General features: G+C 38.1%; 1 protein-coding gene across 1 annotated transcript in view; it reads left to right on the forward strand.

The window, feature by feature from the left end:
• Nucleotides 1-24,202, forward strand: part of DNAH8 (dynein axonemal heavy chain 8) — a 318,775-nt gene that overhangs the window by 158,205 nt on the left and 136,368 nt on the right. The window contains exons 49-56 of the mRNA XM_024122116.2: nt 2,430-2,676; nt 2,806-3,047; nt 3,135-3,275; nt 4,567-4,804; nt 8,695-8,837; nt 9,755-9,889; nt 10,734-10,856; nt 19,522-19,735. Coding sequence (XP_023977884.2) covers nt 2,430-2,676; nt 2,806-3,047; nt 3,135-3,275; nt 4,567-4,804; nt 8,695-8,837; nt 9,755-9,889; nt 10,734-10,856; nt 19,522-19,735 — 1,483 coding nt within the window. The remainder of the gene's footprint in view (nt 1-2,429; nt 2,677-2,805; nt 3,048-3,134; nt 3,276-4,566; nt 4,805-8,694; nt 8,838-9,754; nt 9,890-10,733; nt 10,857-19,521; nt 19,736-24,202) is intronic.

The raw sequence follows: 24,202 nt of genomic DNA on the forward strand, positions 1-24,202 counted from the left end.
TAGTATAGTCATTTTCACAATGTTGATTCTTCCAATCCAAGAACATGGTATATCTCTCCATCTATTTGTATCATCTTTAATTTCTTTCATCAGTTTCTTTTAATTTTCTGCATACAGGTCTTTTGTCTCCTTAGGTAGGTTTATTCCTAGATATTTTATTCTTTTTGTTGCAATGGTAAATGGGAGTGTTTTCTTAATTTCACTCTCAGATTTTTCATCACTAGTGTATAAGAATGCCAGAGATTTCTGTGCGTTAATTTTGTATCCTGCTACTTTACCAAATTCATTGATTAGCTCTAGTAGTTTTCTGGTAGCATCCTTAGGATTCTCTATGTATAGTATCATGTCATCTGCAAACTGTGACAGCTTTACTTCTTCTTTTCCAATTTGGATTCCTTTTATTTCTTTTTCTTCTCTGATTGCTGTGCCGGAACTGGTAAAACATTTTTAATCTGTTATCTGTATGATGCTCAGTGGGTGTTGTTAAAGATTGTCATTTGAACAGAAGGACTTGTGAAATTAGTCTTACTTAATGTAAACGTTGAAACTAAATTAAAGCACATCATTGCAAGAAGAGTCCTCAGTGAGAGGTGTTGGTCCCAGGGATGTTAGTGTGGATTTATACTAATCAAGCAGTTACTGAAGTTACTTACACATGATGAGGTTAGGTTAGGTGGTAACCAGAATCTCGAGAACAGTTGGGAGGGGATAGTAGGTTATAAAAATGCAGGGAGATGGAATGACCCAGCTGGCTCTTGTGCCGGTTGGGCAGCATCTCGCATAGCTGGGGGCCTTCATAGGGAATGGAGCCTGAGGAATCTGGGGGTGGTACTTTGCTCCTGCTTTGTGTGTGGGCATGTTCACACCTAAACTCAATCCTTTGCCTGTGTCTCTTGGTGTGTTTCTGTCCATCACATTTCATCCTTGTGACAACCTACCAATGATTTTACCAAGCAGAGCCAAGAAGCTGTAGCAGAGACACTGAATTAAATCCCCATGAGCTTGATGCGTTGGGGGTATTTTTCAGGGCTTTTGCAAAGTGAAGGTGCCGAAATTGTGGAGAGAGTTAAAAACTGCATTTGAAAAAGAACGATTCTTTTTTTAACTTACTCTTTTTGCCACATTGTAAGCAGTTCAAGTGTATGAGACAGATCCAAATCTTACAAGGAAATATATAGGGAAAAAACATCAAAGTATTTTTCATCATCTATGTTTTGGAAACCATTAAACATTTTTTTTTAATTTCTGGGAAAACATCATTTTACATGTGATGTATACAATATATTGAGTACTGAAATCGTAGTCACCTCAGTTGGTGGTGCACTAGCATATTGTGTTTTTATTTAATGTCAAACACATTACTGTTGAGTATAATATGGCCAGTACCTCTGCTGCTTTTAAACTATGGATTACAGAGGTAATACATTTCTACCTAAAATGTGAGGAGAATAACTCAAATTTTACCTCTGATCAGCAGCGAGACCTTTGAATTGTTATTTTTATTAAAAGAAAAGATAGACAGGATATTGTAATAGACACTGTCCGTGTTCTTACTATGTCTCCTTGAATCTCTTTTACCATATCCATGTGCCCCTTCCCCCACTTCTAGAACTGTGATTCCAATCCCACACTTATATACCACTCTCTGCAGGAGAGTTCACCAACCCCACATTTTTTGGCAGGCACAAAGCACAGGCAGGGCATGGGAGTTTATTTTCCCCTGCTCCCAAAACAACCTTCTTTAGTTAAGGACTTGTGGGTGATGCAGTAGGAAAGTCAAGCTCTCCTGCTTCCAGATGGAACAAACACAGAGGTGTAACTGATGTTCCAAAGTGCCCCGCAGGGCCAGTCGTACGTCTCCCTGCTACAGGATTTTGTCCTCAATCACACCTTGTTTGACCTCTCCCCATTTTGTCCTGCTTCCCTTACTCCATTAAAAGTTTCCCTGGTGAACACTCACTTGCACAGGAATCCTCACCTCGAGCTGTGCTTCTGGGGAACCAGAAGGCTGGTGTGTGTAACTTGGGTCTTGGCTGAGTTGGTTTGTATTGCTGCTTTCCACCACCGGGGGGCAATATCACCACACAAACTGCTCCTTATGCATCAGCAAACTAAAATCACAAGGAACAGTAGTTTGAGACCCCAAAACTAGATCCTGAATTAATTATTTCCAAAATGTAATTAAAGTTCCACATTGTCATTACTTTATCACTTATATCGTTTTATAACGTGCCGCTCATTTGCTATCCACCTCTAGTAAAAAAAAAAACAAACATTTTTGGGGGGCATATTCTCTTCTTTTAAATAGTGAACAAGTTACTTTAATGAAAAGCCTATTTAAAGCTTTTAAAATTTCTGCACACAACTTCTATGAGTGTCAGCAAGAGACTCATAAGTTACATTTTTCAATTGATTATCTCATTGTGTAGTTATATGAGACATCTCTGGTACGCCATGGTTTGATGACTCTTGGGCCCAGTGGTTCTGGGAAGACAACCGTTATAACAATCCTGATGAAGGCACTAACAGAATGCGGAAGGCCTCACAGAGAAATGCGAATGAATCCAAAAGCTATTACGGCTCCTCAGATGTTTGGCAGACTGGACACGGCGACCAATGACTGGACAGATGGGATTTTTTCTACTCTGTGGAGAAAAACATTAAAAGCTAAAAAGGGTACACATAAACTCTTTTCTGGTGATCATTCTTTTCCCCTGCCAGTTTATCAATAACACAGTATTGGTTTAATTTTCTGTTTTGATTATCTGCAGGTGAAAAGTGAGTTTCTGTTTTCGTTATTGGCAGGTGAAAACATTTTCCTCGTTTTAGACGGCCCTGTTGATGCCATTTGGATTGAGAACTTAAATTCCGTGTTGGATGACAACAAAACCCTCACGCTGGCCAATGGAGATCGCATCCCCATGGCCCCTCATTGTAAGCTTTTGTTTGAAGTCGACAATATTGAGAACGCCTCTCCGGCCACGGTTTCTAGGATGGGCATGGTCTACATCAGCAGCTCTGCTCTCAGCTGGAGGCCAATACTGCAGGTGGGGACGACAGACCCACAGAAGCGCGTTCAGTGTATTTCCATGTCTCACTCTCTTATAAACAGAGACCCTGTTTCTTTGCTGCAGGCGTGGTTGAAGAAGCGTACTACACAGGAAGCTTCTGTATTCCTAAGTCTGTATGATAAAATATTTGAGGATATATATACATTTATGAAACAGAACCTCAGTCCAAAAATGCAACTCTTAGAGTGCAACTATATTGTGCAAGTAAGTTTTTTTCTTTGTACATTCACGACTTAGATGTGAGATTTCCCCCCCAACACACACACCACTCAGTTGCAGTTTAGAGGTATCTGAAATGGAAAATTCATGCAGTCCATCAGAATCTTTTTGTGATGTGGAGGTGAAGGCTCTGAGAAGTTTGATTCCTATTAAAGATCTTATTGACACTCTTACTGCCATCTCTTCATCAGTTTCACTTCCCAGGGCGGTATTGTCAGGGGAAGAGGAATGAACTATCTTTCCCATCATCAAGCTTAGTATAACCTTCCCAGAAAGAGTGTCCAAAAATGAGAGTAGACTAAATAAATAAATAAAGCTGGAAGTTCTACAGAAAAGCACAACAAGGAGCTGGTGGCAAGCAGGAAAATTTGGGTGGCAGTCTTGGCTTTGCAAATTTCCTATATATATTAGATAGGGAAAACCTTTGAACAATTCTCCAAGTATTTTGTAGAATTATGTTTTCCCCCCCTTCTCAGTTTTTCTTATTAGTCTTTGGAAGAAACAGAACTAATCATAGATTTTTCAGAGGCTGTCCTGATTCTAGTCCATAGGTGATCTCTCATTATCCCATTCTAGTGCTTTGATTCTCTCTTAGTGTGAGGGACGTCAATCAGGGAGGGTGGATAGCTTAGAACTGATACATGAGGCCCAAATGTAAGTGCAAATCTTATCTTGAAATAATTTTGTTATGAAAGACAAAGGATGTCTTACTGTAGATACATTTCTTTCTGATGCCATATGGGGTTTGGCACACTTTTTATTAAAGGGGCAAGTAAGTGTTTTAGACTTTGCACAACTTTCTGTCTCAGCCCCTCAGCTCTGCTGTTGCATTGCAAAAGCGGCGAGACACAGCCAGTTGGCTGGCCCGTGGGGCACAATTTGCTGAGCCTTACAACATGTTAAAATAAATAAAATCTTTGATCTATAAAATTTGGAATACCCAAACTTTAGAACCAGAAGCTACCTTAGGAAACATCTAGTCTAGGCCTTTTGCTTTTTAGACAGGAAACTGAGACTCAGAGATGTTAGTGGCATGAGCTGGGATACCTCCAGATTCCCAGTTTGGTGTCCTTTCTGCTAGATCATGCAGTCTGCCTAAAGCAGAATGGCCTTTCTTCTAAATGCTGCTAGCTGTAGGACACTGATCAAGCAATATCTGGAGATATATTTGTTTTCTTCTCTCTTTCTCTCCTTTTAAATTTATTATTGTTTTAAAATGTTTATTTAAAATATCTAAATACAAATCTTTATTTTATTGTATTTTAAATATTTTCAGTCTCTCAATCTTCTGGAAGGTTTAATTCCCTCCAAAGAAGAAGGTGGCATTTCATGTGTCGAACATCTTCATAAATTATTTGTGTTTGCTCTAATGTGGAGTTTAGGAGCCCTTCTGGAATTGGAAAGCAGAAACAAGCTTGAAGCCTTTTTACGAAATCATGAAAGCAAGTTAGACTTACCAGAAATACCTAAGGGCACAAATCAAACCATGTATGAGTTTTATGTTACTGATTATGGTAAGCACAGTGACTTATACCTGAAATAAAATGACATTTTTGTGTGTGTGTGTGGTACGCGGGCCTCTCACTGCTGTGGCCTCTCCCGCTGCGGAGCACAGGCTCCGGACGCGCAGGCCCAGCGGCCATGGCTCACGGGCCCAGCCGCTTCGCGGCATGTGGGCTCCTCCCAGACCGGGGCACGGACCCGCGTCCCCTGCATCAGCAGGCGGACTCTCAACCACTGCGCCACCAGGGAAGCCCGACATTTTTTTTAATGGAAAAAAGATAAACTCCGTAAACTCTTCTGTGGGGAAATATTAAACCAATCATAAATAACGTAATTGCTAATACCATTTTTAAAGGGCATATATGCAAGGAGCAGTAGGAGTTTGCATATGGGCCAGGCTGGGAACAGTTATAGAGGCTCTTGACTTCTCCTTCTTTTGCAGTGGTCTCAGTGAAATCTAACATAAATAAGTTAGCAACACTCTTACAGCATCTATTTTCTCTTGCTTGAAGAGGAAGGGTAGCAATATAGAGAACACAGATTCTTCATGTTAGCATGGTAATTAATGCTCATGACAGATCAGTCTTAGAACTTCTCTGTTGGAAATGTCAGAATAAGCAGAGACTGAACCAAGCAGATGGGATCCTACTTACACGTGTCACAGACTCGGCAAAGTCCAGTGCTGTCACCTCAGACCCCTAGCCTCCTGTGTGTGGTAGGGCCCAGCTCACCTCTCCCTAAAAGAAACTAACAATTAAATATGCACACTTAAATCTAGCTATGAATTCTCTTAGAATCTAGAGCCAATCCAAAGATGGTTCTTTGAAAAGATCGATAAAATTCGTAAATCTCTTACCAGAGATATCACGGAAAGAAAAGAGAAGACATAAATTACCATGATTCAGAATGAAAGAGGGAACATTACTACAAACCCTAAAGACATTAAAAAATAAGAAGTGAATATTAGAAACAATGTTATGAAAATACATTTGACAATGTAGATGAAATGGATAAATTCTCTGAAAGACACAAACGACCAAACCTCATCAAGAAGAAATAGATATCCTAAATATCCCTATATCTACTAAAAATTTTTCATTTATAGTTAAAAACCTTTCCACAGAGAAAACTGCAGGCCCAGATGACTTCACTGGTGAAGTACATCAAATTCTTAAGGAAGAAATAATACCAATTCATTCTGCATAAACTCTTCCAAAATATAGAAAATGTAAGGAAGAAACACTTCCCTTCCCACTTTATAAGGGTTTGTAAGTGTTGCCCTGATACCAAAAACAGAGAAAGACATTACAAGAAAACTATAGACCATTATCCCTCAGGAATACTGACACACATTTCTTTATACAATTTTAACAAATGAAATTCAATAGTATATAAAAGGATAACTTGTTGAGTTCCATGGGTATTTATTCTAGAGATGGAAGGTTGGATTAACATTTAAAAACCAGTCAGTGTAATTCACCATATTAATAGACTAAAAACCAAACAAATTATATAGTCCTCTAAATCAATGCAGAAAGAGCACTTGGGAACTTCCCTGGTGGTCCAGTGGTAAGACTCTCTGCTCCCAATGCAAGGGGCCTGGGTTCGATCCCTGTTTGGGGAACTAGATCCCACATGCCTGTCACAACTAAGAGTCCACATGCCACAACTAAGAGTCTGTGTGTCGCAACTAAGAAGCTCGCATGCCACAACGAAGATCCCACGTGCCGCAGCTAAGACCTGGCATGGCCAAAATAAATAAATAGATAAATAAATTTTTTTTAAAAAGCATTTGATGAAATTTAACATCCTTCCATGATATAACACTATACTAGGAATAGAAACTTTATCATTCTGATAAAGCATATCTGCAAAAAATCTAACATTATACTTAATGGTGAAAGACTGAATACGTTCTTCCTAAGATCAGGAACAAGACAAGAATATTCCTTTCTCACCACTTCTATTAGACATTGTACTAGAGGTTCTAGCCAGTGCAATAAGACAGTAAATAAATAAACATGAACAAACAAATGAAATACCTATAGATTGGAAAAGAACAAGTAAATCTCTCTTTATTTGCAGATAACATAACCATCCTCGAAAAAATTAGAACTAGTAAATGAGTTTATCAAGGTCACAGAATGAAAGAACAATATATAATAATAATTTGTATTTCTACATGCTCACAACAAATTGGAAATTGAAATTTTAATATACCATTTAAAATAGCATTCAAAAAATGAAATATATAGGGATAAATTTAACAAAATATGTGTAAGATTTGTATACTGAAAACCACAAAATTGCTGAGAGAAATTAAAGAAGTCCTAAATAAATGGAAAGCTAAATCACATTTACAAATCAGAAAACTCAGTATTGTTAAGATGTTATTTCTTTCCAAATTGATCTATAGATTCTGTGCAATCATAGTGAGAATCCCAATAGACGTTTTTTGGTTGAAATTTATAACTGAATTATAAAATTTTATGGAAATGCAAAGGATTTAGAATAACCAAATCAATTTTTAAAAAACAAAGTTGGAGCACTCATACATCCTGATTTCATTAAAATTAAAATTAAAATCTATTTGAAAGTCACTATAAAAATAAAATTCTCATTCCAGCCACAGAATGGGAAGAAATGTTTGAAAAATATATATCTGATAAAAGAATTTTATCCAGAATACATAAAGAACTCTTGAAATTCAATAATAACAAGTGGACAGCCAATCCAAATTTCTTAAATAGGCAATAATTTTAAATAGATGCTACACCAAAGAAGATTTATGAATGGTGAAAAAAGCACATGAAAAGATATTCAACATGATTGGTCATCAGGGAAATGCAAATCATTACACAGCCACTAGAATGACTAAATTCTAATTAATTTAATGGCTAAAATTAAAAGGTTAATAATACCCAATATTGGAGAGAATGTGGAACAAGTGGAGCTCTCACATCTAATAGTATATCCACTTTGCTAACTACACAATGGTACACAATATACAGCCACTTTGAAAAACACTTCGGCAGTTTCTTAGAAGTTAAACATGCACTTAACCATAGAACTCCGTAATTTGCAAGGAAAGTTGAAATTGAGGTTATTCCCCCAATGATGAATGTTTGCTTTGCTACTATCAAATGTGTGCTCCTCTGCTGTCTTTCCATGCATTCTGTATACACAGTAACTTTTTTGGTACAATTCTGAATCATGGTATCTTTTGGAAGATCTTTAAAATGGCAGTTAAATTCAAGAATGCAGTACCAACAATGCAAGTCATTCAATTTAAATGGCAACAGTATGAACATCTCTCATCAAGTTTGCATAGCCAGCAGCGATTCTGACATAATAGATTGGAAGGAGCGTTCCAGAGATGATAAAATGTAAATAAAATATTTTTCTTAGAATTGATGAAATGCACTTACAATAATTATTATAACAATAATATCAGTCAGTAAATTAGCAGTGACTATAAGTCAGGAATTTGGGCACACTATTAACACTAGTTTTAGGGCCAGGTTTATTTTTTCCCATTTCTCATGGCAAACATCCTATGTCCAGTAATCTACAATCCCTTTTTTGGTCTTTCCCATCCTTTTAGTTAATGTGGTTTTCCTACTAGATACTAAACATGTCATTTGTTGTAATTCCATTTCAGACCAAGATCTCTCTAGATAAATAATTAGCAATTTAAAGCTGACTTTGTAAAGAGGCAAAAACAAATTTAAATTATCAAATGCCACATACATTAGATAAGCAGCAGATATGTTAATGTGTTTTTCAAAAATGTTTTATATGTTTATATATTTCTGTTAATTGTTTATGGCACTTGTGTTTTGTATTGAGATAACTTCTGAAGAATGCAGTTTTATTAAGATCAGTTTTAATTATTGTATAGGTGATTGGGAGCATTGGAGTAAGAAACTTCAGCCATATTATTATCCAACTGACAGTGTTCCAGAATATTCATCAATTTTGGTTCCAAATGTTGACAATGTTAGAACAAATTTTTTGGTAGACACCATTGCAAAACAGCATAAAGTAAGTTTGATAGTTTTGTCGACTGAAAAAAATGCACAACCTGAAAGTTGAGAGTTATGTTTTATTTTGTGGACATTCTTATGACTTCAAGCCTGGGACACAGCATCTCAGATAGCCCTGAGAAAAATGTTCCAAAGAGGCAAGGCAGGTGGGGGGAAGCCAGAATATACAGAAGTTTTTGCAACAGAAGACCAAGTAGTTGGAACATCAAAGAATTACTGTTAATGAAAAAAAGCCCAGATATCTCAAGTTAAGGAATTTAGTGCTTTTCTGGGTATGGGAAGATGCGAGAGTCTGGGCTCACTGAAATCATCCCTTTGGTATGCACCTCAGCTATCTGGGGCCAGTATCCTGTGTTTTCTCTTCCTGAGTCTCCTCAGGGTGCACCGTCTGGGTGGCTGTAATGTAATGGCTTGATGGCTGCAACATCCTCGTTTACTGATACAGCAGGCAATATTTTAGTTTTCAGTTTCTTAGATGATTGCAAACCGTGTAAGAAACACATCCCTTTTTACAACTATTGGTGGAAAAATTAAACTACAAGGGGCCGGAGGTGGTGTCATTTCAGGGAAACCTGTTTGGCAAATGAACTCCAGTTCCCAAGATTCACTCCAACTCAATCTTCCCTGAAATGCTGACTTCCAGCGTACTAAGGAAAGTGGGTATCTGCTTACAAAATCCTTCCCGTGGTTACGTGACTGCTCACCCACGCTTTCTTCCAGCACTTTTAGAGCATATATTTTACATTTAAATCTTTAATTCCACTAGGATTTATTTTGATGTAGGTCTAATTCTTAAAAGTAATCAAAAATTAGTTGTATTAGTTTATAGAATGAAAGAATGGCTACTAGAACCTTAATATATTTAAAACTAAACATCTTATAACACCTTTCAACATGATTATCCTACGATTGCAGGCTGTTTTACTCACGGGGGAGCAGGGAACTGCAAAAACTGTAATGATTAAGGCCTATTTGAAAAAATATGACCCAGAAATACAGTTATCTAAAAGTCTAAACTTTTCATCTGCCACAGAACCAATGATGTTTCAGGTAAAACTCATCACTTGCTGTAGTCATTATCATATTAAATATATTAAGTGGTTGATACAATAAAATCTGTATGCAAATAAAACATTGAGATATATATATATATATATATATATATATATATATATATATATATAGTTGTCCCTCAGTATCCATGGGGGATTAGTGCCTGGATCCCTGCTGGTATCAAAATCTGTGGATGCTCTAGTCCCTTACATAAAGTGAGTAGTGTCTGCATATAACCTGTGCACATCCTTCCATAGACTCCAAAATAATCTCTAGATTACTTACAATACCTAGTACAATGTAAATTCTATGTAAACAGTTGTAAATGCAATGTAAGTGCTATGTAAATAGTTTCCAGTGTGAGGCAAATTCAGGTTTTGCTTTTTGGAACTTGCTGGAATTTTTTTTTGCAAATACTTTTGATGGAAGTTGGTTGAATTCAAGGATGTGGAAGCCATGGATATGAAGGGCTGACTGTATATATATATATATATATATATATATATATATATATATATATATATATATATATCAAAAGAATTGGTGTTGAAGTTGGCATTCAGCTGTTTAACCTTCCTAAGGCTGACACTGAGGCCAAATCCAAATAGCATGTTTTGGCCTAATATTGAAGCTGAAGCTGAACATTGGAGTGTCTTTTAATATAAATTAATGATTAATATTCCAACAACTTATTTTTTAAAGTTTACAATATTTATTTTAATAACAATACTTATACATATTAAATAAATAAGTCAATTATATTCTACTCTGGAAAGCTGTTCATCATTTTTAGAAATGGATTGAAATGAATGCATAAGACAGACCATTTCCTTTTCTCTAGAGAACAATTGAAAGCTATGTGGATAAGAGGATGGGAAGCACATATGGGCCACCCGGAGGCAGAAAAATGACTATATTTATTGATGATATTAATATGCCCATGATTAATGAATGGGGAGATCAGGTAGGACTAAAATATCTCATGTAAATGATATTTAATCAGTATTCTTAGTTATATATGAAAAGATCAATAACTGTCACTTTATTAAGCCTAGTAACAATTCTCAGTCTTTTTTGGCTTCTTGGTTATAGTTGACATTCTTCCTTCTTGAAATCCGTATATGCTTTCCCCCAACACTCCCTTCTGCCTCTCTGGCTGCTTGATTTCAATGTGCTTTCTGGCTTCCTTCTTCCTTGCCCCAGGGTTTTATCTTTGTTCTCTTATTTCCCACTCTATATACTCTCTCCCACGAGTACCTGATGTTTAGAAAACACTTTTTTTTTTTTTTTTGGCTGCGCCGCACGGTATGCGGGATCTTAGTTCCCTCACCAGGGGTTGAACTCATGCCCCTGCAGTAGAAGCACAGAGTCCTAACCACTGGACCACCAGGGAATTCCCAGAAAAAAATTTTTTAAAAACCCCAAAACTCTGCCATGCACCACTGTCCTACTTGTGATCGTCTGTCATCCCCAGACTCACTCCCCTTAGAGGACCTCACAGTTGCTGCCAGGGTTCTGCCTGTTCCTGGTGGGATCCCCAACACGTCCTCCCACCACCATCTACTGCCTCATCAACACCATCCATCTAGAGCCCACCAGGACCCGTCACATCCCTTCCACCCTTTATCCTGGTTCACCTCAGCCATCACCAGGATGTCAGGACTCCCAGGTCTCTCCATGCTTATCCTGACACTAATCCCCATCAGTTCTGCTTGGCCCTTGTCTGGCCTCATCTCCTACTTTCCCCACTCCTGAAAACTTTCTGTGGGCCCTTGGCAGCCATGGTTCATCCACAAAATCCCCTGTAAATTCAGCTGCCTCTCTGAGCTTTTTCCCTCACCTTCTTGCTCTAATGGAAACCCAGGATGCTGCTTTCCCTGCAGACTTCTCACCTGGAGGTGAGGGACATGTCCTTCTCCGTTCTCATTGCCCTCTTCCCTGAAAACCTATCACTCTGACCTCACACCCACATGTTGTTGCAGTCATCTTGGACCCTTGGGTCACACCCATCCCTCCCCGAAGATTTCAGTCCCTGGATGACTGTTACTCTCTCCAGGGCTGTCCCAGTCTCCAGGGCCAGCTGCATGGTGTGCACAGTGTGCCATTGCAGAGGGATTTGCACTTCAGAGGAACTTGCACGTGGTTTAATGTTCTGCTGTCACTGTCTTGAAATTCCTAATAATGATTTTTGAGTAAAGACACTTGAATTTTCATTTGGTCCTGAGCCTCACAAATTATGCAGCCAGTCCTGCTTGTCATAATTCTCAGTGATGCCAAACAATATCTACATACATGATCTTGACCTCTTAGTTCCTTGACCTCAACTCCTCCAATGATCATGTCTTCCACTCCGTCTGAAATTACTCATTCATGCAGTCGTACCCTACACCTTGTCATTAGCAGTAACTGTGATCCCTTCATTATCTCAATTTCAAGCGTTTTATTCTCTGATCACCATGTCCACACTCTGTAGCTCATTCCCTCTGCTACCCAGACTACAGATGGAGCTACCAGCCCTTGTTCCTACCATCATTAAATTCTCCTTCATTTCTTCTCCTTTCCTCGCTTCCTTCCTTTCCAGCTAAAATTCCATAATCCATCATTATAATCACAGTAGCATGCACCCTCTACTCATCTGTGAAAGCCTTAACCACATTAAATCCTTGTTAAGCCTCTTTGCTCACCAGCCACCTGCACCAATGCAGCCAAACTTGGCTGGAGAAAAACACACAATACTGCTTAAAATCACTTTAAAATCATGATTATGGACCTCAACTGAGCTCATAATACTACCCAGCAATTATACTGCATGTTTTGTGTTATATATCTTTATCCTGTCTATTCCTATCCTACATTTACATTCAGGTTTCTTTCATACCGTCTTTTTCTCAGACCTTGGACACCTTCATTTCCTTGCCCTCAGCTGAGCATGAAGTGCTACAGCCTTCTTCCTATTCCACTGAGGACATTGATTTTTTTTTTTCCTTTTCTTACTATCCATTTACTGCAGTCAATTTCTGTGTTCTAGTGGTTACCCTAGACAGTACATCCTACATACATAATCAAAAATAAAGATAATCTAACACTTCTTTCCCATTTTGTATATCCAGTGACCTTTGAACACTTTAATTTCCTTTATCTTTCTCCTGATTTATAATTTTATTGTTGACTTGTATTTTAAGTCTATGCCTCTATTTTTATTTTTTATTAGCATAAATTATATTATTCACCTTTATATTGTATTATGCCAGTTTTATTCATTTAAAAAAATTTTTTTATTGGACTATAGTTGATTTACAATGTTGTGTTAGTTTCAGGTGTATAGCAAAGTGAATCAGTTATACATATACATACACCCACTCTTTTTTAGATTCTTATCCCATAGAGGTTGTTACAGAGTATTGAGTAGAGTTCCTTGTGCTATACAGTAGGTCCTTATTAGTTATCTATTTTATATATAGTAGTATGTATATGTCAATCCCAATCTCCCAATTTATCCTTCCCCCCATTTCCCCCCTGATAACCATAAATTTGTCTTCTACGTCTGTGACTCTATTTCTGTTTTGTAAATAAGTTCATTGGTATCATTTTTTTAGCTTCTGCATATAAGCGATATCATGATATTTGTCTTTCTCTGTCTGACTTACTTCACTCATTATGACACCTCTCAGTCCATCCGTGTTACTGCAAATGGCATCATTTTGTTCTCTTTTATGGCTGAGTAATATTCCATTGTATATATGTACCACATCTTCTTTATCCGTTCCTCTGCTGATGGACAATTAGGTTGCTTCCATGTCCTGGCTATTGTAAATAGTGCTGCAATAAACACTGGGGTGCATGTGTCTTTTCAAATTATGGTTTTCTTCAGATATATGCCCAGGAGTGGGGTTGCAGGATCATATGGTGGCTCTATTTTTAGTTTTTTAAGGAACCTCCATACTGTTCTCCATAGTGGCTGTACCAATTTACATTCGCACCAACAGTGTAGGAGGGTTCCCCTTTTCTCCACACCCTCTCCAGCATTTATTGTTTGTAGATTTTTTTTGAGGATGGCCATTCTGACCAGTGTGAGGTGATACCTCATAGTAGTTTTGATTTGCATTTCTCTAATAATCAGTGATGTTGAGCATCTTTTCATGTGCTTTTTGGTCATCTATATCTATTTTTAAAGTGAACTCCCATGAGGCATTATTTTTTACTGTTTTATATATTCACTCTTTGTTTGCATTACACACTTATTTACCACTTTTTTTACTCTTTATTCATTCTTAGAACTTCCTTAGGAGAAAATCTTTTAGTGACAAACTCTTAGTTTTTTTGTTTGTTTGTTTGGTCTACAGAAGTCTTCATTTCATCCTCTTTATTTGAAAGACGTTGCTGGTTAGAAAAATGTAGGTTGGCAGTTATTTTCTTTCATCACTTTAAATATATGATTCCTGTCTTCTGTTTTCCTTGTTTCTGTTGAGAAGTCAACTACCACTTAGTCATTGCACCTCTGAAATTAATCTGCTTTTTCTCACTTGTTGCCTTACTTTCCTGTAATTTTTTCTTTTTCGAATTATGTTCCTTGGTGTAGATTTATTTGTATTTATTTGCTTGGGATTCACTGGGACTCATGAATCTGTGGTTTGGTCTCTTGTGTCAGTTCTAGAAAATTCCCAGTTCTTACCTCTACAAATATTGCCTCTGCCTCACTTTCTTTCCCTTCTTATCAAACTTCAAATGTATATTAGACTTTCTTCTTTGCCCTCTATGTTTCTGTCCTCTTTTTCTATACTTCCCAACTTTTTTCTCTCTCCAATACTTAGTCTAGATAATTTCTCCTCTCCTATCATCCATCTCACTAATTTTCTTCTCTGCTTTGTCCAATCTGCTGTCAAATTCATCCACTGAGTTTTAATTTCAGTTGCTATTTGATTTTTATTTTCTTTAAATGCATTGTCATTTTTATTCCTTGCATATATTTTCAAATCATTGTCTATTTCTTTAAACATGTTGAGCATAGTTGTTTTAAAGTCTATGTCTGTTAATTTCAGCATCTGAAGTCTATATGGGTCTGTTTCTGCTCTCTGTTGTTTTAATAGTTCTTGTTCACATTCAAACTGTCTTGTTTTCTGTAAGTACGTTTGACTGCTTGCCAGGTCATTGCCCTTAAAAAATTACCTGTGGCTGTTTCTTAAAGCCTAGGATGAATGTGTCCTCAACCAGACAGGTTTGAGTTTTCTTCTGTCAGATCCTTGAGCGCTTATTCAGTCAGGATCATCTCAAAGCAAGGTTAATATTTGAAAGTCTCTGGCCCACTTAGGCTATGCATACCCATGGTGCAAGTCTGTGCAAGTGTCATTCTGAGGCTACAACCTCCCAGGGAAGACTTCTTTTTCTTTTTTCTTTCCCTTTTCCTCTCCCATTCATCAGGGATCCAGGGAAGATAGACCTCTCAGCAGTTCCTGTAAGGTGAGGAGAGAGGAAGCATATTTAGATATCATCTATAAGACAAAAAGCTCCTGAATTCAGACTTTTTAAATCCAATTAAGGATGTCTAGTTGGATCTCAAACTTAACATGTCCAAAACTAAGTTCCTGTTACTCCCTAAACCTGCTCCTCCAACAGTCTTCTCCATCTTTTATATATAGTAGTATGTATATGTCAATCCCAATCTCCCAATTTATCCCTCCCCCCATTTCCCCCCTGATAACCATAAATTTGTCTTCTACATCTGTGACTCTATTTCTGTTTTGTAAATAAGTTCATTGGTATCATTTTTTTAGCTTCTGCATATAAGCGATATCATGATATTTGTCTTTCTCTGTCTGACTTACTTCACTCATTATGACACCTCTCAGTCCATCCGTGTTACTGCAAATGGCATCATTTTGTTCTCTTTTATGGCTGAGTAATATTCCATTGTATATATGTACCACATCTTCTTTATCCGTTCCTCTGCTGATGGACAATTAGGTTGCTTCCATGTCCTGGCTATTGTAAATAGTGCTGCAATAAACACTGGGGTGCATGTGTCTTTTCAAATTATGGTTTTCTTCAGATATATGCCCAGGAGTGGGGTTGCAGGATCATATGGTGGCTCTATTTTTAGTTTTTTAAGGAACCTCCATACTGTTCTCCATAGTGGCTGTACCAATTTACATTCGCACCAACAGTGTAGGAGGGTTCCCCTTTTCTCCACACCCTCTCCAGCATTTATTGTTTGTAGATTTTTTTTGAGGATGGCCATTCTGACCAGTGTGAGGTGATACCTCATAGTAGTTTTGATTTGCATTTCTCTAATAATCAGTGATGTTGAGCATCTTTTCATGTGCTTTTTGGTCATCTATATCTATTTTTAAAGTGAACTCCCATGAGGCATTATTTTTTACTGTTTTATATATTCACTCTTTGTTTGCATTACACACTTATTTACCACTTTTTTTACTCTTTATTCATTCTTAGAACTTCCTTAGGAGAAAATCTTTTAGTGACAAACTCTTAGTTTTTTTGTTTGTTTGTTTGGTCTACAGAAGTCTTCATTTCATCCTCTTTATTTGAAAGACGTTGCTGGTTAGAAAAATGTAGGTTGGCAGTTATTTTCTTTCATCACTTTAAATATATGATTCCTGTCTTCTGTTTTCCTTGTTTCTGTTGAGAAGTCAACTACCACTTAGTCATTGCACCTCTGAAATTAATCTGCTTTTTCTCACTTGTTGCCTTACTTTCCTGTAATTTTTTCTTTTTCGAATTATGTTCCTTGGTGTAGATTTATTTGTATTTATTTGCTTGGGATTCACTGGGACTCATGAATCTGTGGTTTGGTCTCTTGTGTCAGTTCTAGAAAATTCCCAGTTCTTACCTCTACAAATATTGCCTCTGCCTCACTTTCTTTCCCTTCTTATCAAACTTCAAATGTATATTAGACTTTCTTCTTTGCCCTCTATGTTTCTGTCCTCTTTTTCTATACTTCCCAACTTTTTTCTCTCTCCAATACTTAGTCTAGATAATTTCTCCTCTCCTATCATCCATCTCACTAATTTTCTTCTCTGCTTTGTCCAATCTGCTGTCAAATTCATCCACTGAGTTTTAATTTCAGTTGCTATTTGATTTTTATTTTCTTTAAATGCATTGTCATTTTTATTCCTTGCATATATTTTCAAATCATTGTCTATTTCTTTAAACATGTTGAGCATAGTTGTTTTAAAGTCTATGTCTGTTAATTTCAGCATCTGAAGTCTATATGGGTCTGTTTCTGCTCTCTGTTGTTTTAATAGTTCTTGTTCACATTCAAACTGTCTTGTTTTCTGTAAGTACGTTTGACTGCTTGCCAGGTCATTGCCCTTAAAAAATTACCTGTGGCTGTTTCTTAAAGCCTAGGATGAATGTGTCCTCAACCAGACAGGTTTGAGTTTTCTTCTGTCAGATCCTTGAGCGCTTATTCAGTCAGGATCATCTCAAAGCAAGGTTAATATTTGAAAGTCTCTGGCCCACTTAGGCTATGCATACCCATGGTGCAAGTCTGTGCAAGTGTCATTCTGAGGCTACAACCTCCCAGGGAAGACTTCTTTTTCTTTTTTCTTTCCCTTTTCCTCTCCCATTCATCAGGGATCCAGGGAAGATAGACCTCTCAGCAGTTCCTGTAAGGTGAGGAGAGAGGAAGCATATTTAGATATCATCTATAAGACAAAAAGCTCCTGAATTCAGACTTTTTAAATCCAATTAAGGATGTCTAGTTGGATCTCAAACTTAACATGTCCAAAACTAAGTTCCTGTTACTCCCTAAACCTGCTCCTCCAACAGTCTTCTCCATCTCAAGAAATACCAACTCCACATTCAGCCTGTTAGGAAATCATGTCGGCTCCATCTTCAAACTATATCCAAGATTTGACTGCTGCTCATCACTCCATTGCTAACACCTGGTGTGAGCGGCCATCTGTCTTCTTGATCATTACACATCCCTCCTCATTGTCTCCCCATTTCCCTTGCCCCTCTCAATCTATCCTCATATCAGCAACCAGTTAAAACATGTGTCAGGGGACTTCCCTCGTGACGCAGTGGTTAATCCACCTGCCAATACAGGGGACACGGGTTTGATCTCTGGTCCGGGAAGATCCCACATGCTGTGGATCAACTAAGCCCGTGTGGCACAACTACTGAGCCTGCGCTCTAGAGCCCACGAGCGACAACTACTGAGCCTGCATGCCGCAACTACTGAAGCCCGCACGCCTGGAGCCCGTGCTCCGCAACAAGAGAAGCCACCACAATAAGAAGCCTGTGCACTGCAACAAAGATTAGCCCCTGCTCGCTGCAACTAGAGAAAGCCTACGGGCAGCAACAAAGACCCAACACGGCCAAAACAAACAAACAAAAAATGTGTCAGATGGTGTGTCACACTCCTCTGCTCAAAATCCTCCCATGAGACATGTAGTATATAAACGCCAAAATTCCTTCTGAGATCTAAAGACCCTACACTGATATTAACTCCTCATGATTCTCCAACCACATTTACTGATCCTTGTACACACTGGGTATAACGTTCACTAAGAGCCTCTTCATTTGCTGTTTCTTCTGCCTGGAATGATTTTCTCCTAGATATCTGAGTGGTTTGCTTTCTCACTTCCTTCAAGTCTTTGGTTATATGTCATGTGAGATGAAGCCTTTCCTGCTTCCATATTCAGTTGCATCCCTGAGCACTGCCTATTTCCTTTCTTTGCTTTATTTTCTCCAAAGGACTTATACCATTTTATTTACACACATACATACATACAGGCATGCACGTGTACATTTTGTCTCCCACCACAAGAACGTATGCTCCATGAAGACAGGGATTTTTGTCTATGTTTCAACAGAGCCAGGCACAGAGTAGTGCTTCATTAAATGTGTCTTGAATGAAAGAGTGTCATATTACAGGGGCTTGTGTGTCTTCCACTCAAAGATGCCCAATAGGAATTTGGATATACAGGTGTGGAGTTTAGAAGAGAATCTGAAGCTAGAGTTACAGAGTTGAGATTCTTTAGGATATAGGGTTGAGATGGCATCCCCTGAAATAGAAAAGAGCCAAGGATGGAACCCTGTAGAAGAGTTACATTTGAGGGATGAATGGATAAAGAATGGCTTGGGAAGTGATCCAAGGTCTCAAGATGAGCCTGGAAAGAACTGAGCCTCTAAAAACAAGAGAGGAAAAAATTTCAATACGGAGGGAATGTTAGCAGTGGTAGAGGCTACAGAGAAGAAAGATAAGGATGTAAAATCCAATACCAAAACATTCAGGAATAAAACTATCCCATTTTCTGATTTAAGGTATTTTAAACAGTTGAATGTGGAGTGTGAAAGATATAAAACTATAGTAAGACTTGTAACTCTGAGAACTCTTGTAATTGTACCAAATATTCTGTAACTCTCCTATCTAGATTTATCAGCGTGGTAAAGAGCGCATTGGATTTGCACCAGGCATATTCAACTTACAGTTTAAGGTTTATGGGTGGTATCATTTAAGTCAAATTGCCTTGAAGGCAACGGTCACAAACACTTCATTGATAAAAGTTGAGCGTTTTCTTCTGATCTCATCTGTACTGTTTTATAGGAACTTTGGAGGAAATGATAGCGATGTGTTACTAAAATGTTACTATATAAAATTCCAGATAACTAATGAGATTGTGCGACAAATGATGGAAATGGAAGGAATGTACAGCTTGGACAAGCCTGGAGATTTCACTACTATTGTTGACGTACAGCTCATAGCGGCAATGATCCACCCTGGAGGCGGTCGAAATGATATTCCACAACGTTTGAAAAGACAGTTTACTGTGTTTAATTGCACATTGCCTTCAAATGCTTCAATAGACAAAATTTTTGGTACGACTATTCTTGGTGTTTAATTTTTTATTGCATCACATAATGGACATAAACCATGCAAAACCTTATTTAAGAGATTAAAAAGGCTCTGTCTGAAGTAGGGATTAAATATCCGAAATGGAGAGCTAAATACCAGGGACTAAGTACTAAGAAGACTCATGTTTATAGCCTATTGTAAGACTCAGGGATATTTAGAAATAGCCTTATTGAAGGTTGGCTTTAGAGGTAAGCAAACCTTTGTGTTTTGGTTTTCTTGACACGATTAATCAGAGAAATTTGGGCTAATGAATGATAGCCCATTGATCAGAGGTTAACAACATAATATACTAAGTCAAATGTAGCACTTTGCTATGTTAATGAAAATGATATTTTGACACCAAATTTAGGCTCACATAAACCATTCCATTAAAATTATGTACATGAGGCATATAAGAGAAACTGACCCATGCATATGTGGTCATTAATTATTTGACATAGCAAGTACTGTAGATCAGAAGAGAAAGGCAGACTTTCAAGAAATGGTACTGGGATATTTAGTAATTCTTATGTGAAAATATTTGAAATTGGACCCCTACCTCACATCAAGCATAAAATCAATACAGAAGGATTAAAGATTTAAATATGGAAGGCAAAGCTGTAAAACAATGGAAGAAAATATAGGAAAATATCGGAATGCTCTCTGGGTAGGAAAGAACCTCTCAAATGAGACTCAGAAAGCATAGACCATAAAGGAAGAAAATGATAAATTTGACTAGATTAAAATTAAGAGCTTTTGGGGCTTCCCTGGTGGCGCAGTGGTTGAGAGTCCGCCTGCCGACGCAGGGGATGCGGGTTTGTGCCCCGGTCCGGGAGGATCCCACATGCCGCGGAGCAGCTGGGCCCGTGAGCCATGGCTGCTGAGCCTGCGCGTCTGGAGCCTGTGCTCTGCAACGGGAGAGGCCACAACAGTTAGAGGCCCACGTACTACAAAAAAAAAAAATTAAGAGCTTGTGTTCAGTTAAAAAGCAACATTAGGGCTTCCCTGGTGGTGCAGTGGTTGGGGAATCTGCCTGCCAATGCAGGGGACATGGGTTTGAGCCCTGGTCCAGGAAGATCCCACATGCTGCAGAGCAACTAAACCCGTGCGCCACAACTACTGAGCCTGCGCTCTAGAGCCTGCAAGCCACAACTACCAAGCCCACGTGCCATGACTGCTGAGGCCCGCGTGCCTGGAGCCTGTGCTCCGCAACAAGAGAGGCCACTGTGATGAGAGGCCCGCACACCGTGGCGAAGTGTGACCCCCTCTCGCCACAACTGGAGAAGGCCTGCGCACAGCAATGAGGACCCAATGCTGACAAAAATAAATAAAATAAATAAATTTATATTTTAAAAAAGCAACATTAAAAGAGTAGAAAAAAGACAAGTTGCAAAGTGGAAGAAAAAAAATTTCAACACATGTAACAAAGCAAAAAACTCAGTAATCTGAATACTTCAAGAAATCCAAAGAATCAATCAGATAAAAAGCAAACATCCTAATATAAACATGGACCAAAAACCAGGCACTGTAAGAAGAGGAAACCATATGACTAATAAACAAAGGTAAAGATGATAAACTTTAGAATTCAGGAATATGGAAATTTAAAACACCAGGAAAAAAACCATTTTATAACCACTAGATTTGCAAAAATGAAAAATTCTGACAAAAAATCAGGCATTGGTGAAAATGTAAAGCAATTGAGACTCTCTTCCCTGCTGGTGGGAGTATAAATTGCTACGAGTCCTTCATAATGACTGGACATTATTACTGGTAGTAGAACATGTGCACACCCACTGCCATTCCACTTCCAAGTATATACCAGTTCACCATTTTCTTCCTTTATGGTTGTGCTTTATGAGTCTCATTTAAGAAGTCCTTTCCTACCCAGAGGTCATACAGGTATTTGCCTATGTTTCCTTCTAAATGTTATATAGTTTTGCCTTAACCAAATCTGTAGTTGATTTTTCACATGTGCACCAAAAGACTTACACAAGAAGGTTCATAGAACAGTGTTCCTGACAGCAAAAACCTTGAAGTAACCCATTTGTGTATTGACAGTAAAGTCGGATAAATACATTGTGGCGTGGGTGCACCGTGTAATGCTCTAGAGCAGTGAATGTGAACAAACACAGCTACATGCTTCAACATGGATGAAGCCCAGAAATACAATGTTAAGGGAAAAAAAGCATCACAGAGGAACATATAACATGATTCCATTAAATTAAATTTCAAAAATTAAAGTTAAAAGGAAAAGGTTAAAGTTCAAGAACATAAGTGCCGAAGCTTTTCTTTGGAAAAGCGAGTTACTGATTCTCACCAAGTCGGAGCCCTGTCTACCGCTGGAGGGGGGAGGGATTGGACAAAAGAGTCTTCTAATGTACTCGGACAATGTTGTATTCCTCAGTCTAGTGGCTGTACGTGAGTGTTTGATTATTTGTTAAACTTTTATACACTCTTTGATATGATTAATATTGAAAATGAGATATGGAAACAAACCAGAAGTTGAGGCTCAGAGAAGTAAAATAACTGCCCAATTAAGGTCATAGAGCTAGTGCATGGCAAACGTGTGATGCTGATTCTGTTTTCTGATTCTACATCCCATGCTTCATATATAACACATTTGTGCCACAGGAAGCTGGAGGTCTAGAATCATAGGATTTCAGGAAGCAAAAAGGCCTTACAGGCATCTGGCACAAGCAACCATGACTTTAGATAATTTCACGTACCCTCAAGGCTGCTCTTCTTTGGTCTATGTGAATGAATCCCAGTTTCTTTAGCTGACCCACCCTTCATAAACCTGCTATGCGTCTCTGAGCAGATATTCGTATTCATTTTCCTCTGAAAATACCATGCTCAGAACTGAACATACTGCACAACATATAGTCTCACAGAGATGAAGTAGAGTTAAATCTGTTTTTTCAGTCTAACACCAAACACATTTGGGGACTTCAGGAACAGTCCATAACACAGTAGTTCCTGAGGGTGATTATGTCAGATTGTTGCTGTGTTGGGTGTTTCCTAGGAACCATTACATCACCACCCAGGCCAGGTGTTGGCTGACCGCAGGTCAGGAGATACGGGTGTCCTGACTTCACTTCTGTCAACAACCAGTCTGTGTGAACTTGAACAGTTTGCTTTACTTGTCTGTGCCTGGTCTCCTTATCTGTAAGATGAGGAAGTAGTCTCTAAGTTCTTTTCCAGCTCTTCTACTCTTCAGACTGAGGGCTGTTTTACAGGTTCCAGAGCCAGGTTTCCTGGGTTCAAACCTCAGATTCACCCACACACAAGGTGGGTGACCTTGGGCAAGTTACTAAACTCATATTAAAATGGGAATAATAATAACCTCTAGGTCCATCTGTGTTGTCACAAATGGCAAGTCATGTCAGACAGAGAAAGACAAATACCTGTGGTCTCACTTATACATGGAATCTGGAAAACAAAACAAATGAACAAACAAAACAAAACAGAAACAGACTCATAGACACAGAGAAAAAACCGGTGGTTGCCAGAGGGGAGGAGAATGGGAAAATTGAGTGAAGTAGGTGAAGGGGATTCAGAGGTATAAACTTAACAGTTATAAAATAAGTCACAGGGATATAATATACAAAATTAGGAATATAGTCAATAATATAGTAATAATTTTGTATAGTGACAAATGGCTACTAGACTTACTGTGGTGATCATTTCTTTAACTGAGGTATAGTTGATTTTCAATGTTGTGTTAGTTTCAGGTGTACAGCAAAGTGCTTCAGTTATACATACATATATATCTATTTTTTTCTGTTTCTTTTCCCTTTTAGGTTATTACAAAATGTTGAGTATAGTTCCCTATGCTATATAGTAGGTCCTTATTAGTTATCTATTTTATATATAATAGTGTGTGTATGTCAATCCAAGTCTCCCAATGTATCCCTCCCCCTCATTTCCCTACTGGTAACCTTAAGTTTGTTTTCTGTTTGTGTGGGTCTATTTCTGTTTTGTATATAAGTTCATTTGTATCATGTTTTTTAGATTCCAATATAAGCAATATCATATGTTATTTGTCTTTGCCTGGCTTACTTCACTTAGTATGGTGATCTCCAGTTCCATCCATGTTGCTGCAAATGGCATTATTTCATTCTTTTTGATGGCTGAGTAATATTCCATTGTATATACGTACCACATCTTCTTTATCCATTCATCTGTCAGTAGACACTTAGATTGCTTCCATGTCTTGGCTATTATAAATAGTGCTGCTATGAACATTGGGGTGCATGTATCTTTTCGAATTGTGGTTTTCCCTGGATAAATGCACAGAAGTGGGATTGATGGATCATATGGTAACTCTATTTTTAGTTTTTTAAGGAACCTCCATACTGTTCACTATAGTGACTGCACCAATTTACATTCCCACCAACAGTGTAAGAGGGTTCCTTTTCCTCCACACCCTCTCCAGCATTTATTATTTGTAG

Source organism: Physeter macrocephalus, chromosome 18, assembly GCF_002837175.3.
Source record: "Physeter macrocephalus isolate SW-GA chromosome 18, ASM283717v5, whole genome shotgun sequence".
Classification (NCBI taxonomy): Eukaryota; Metazoa; Chordata; class Mammalia; order Artiodactyla; family Physeteridae; genus Physeter; species Physeter macrocephalus.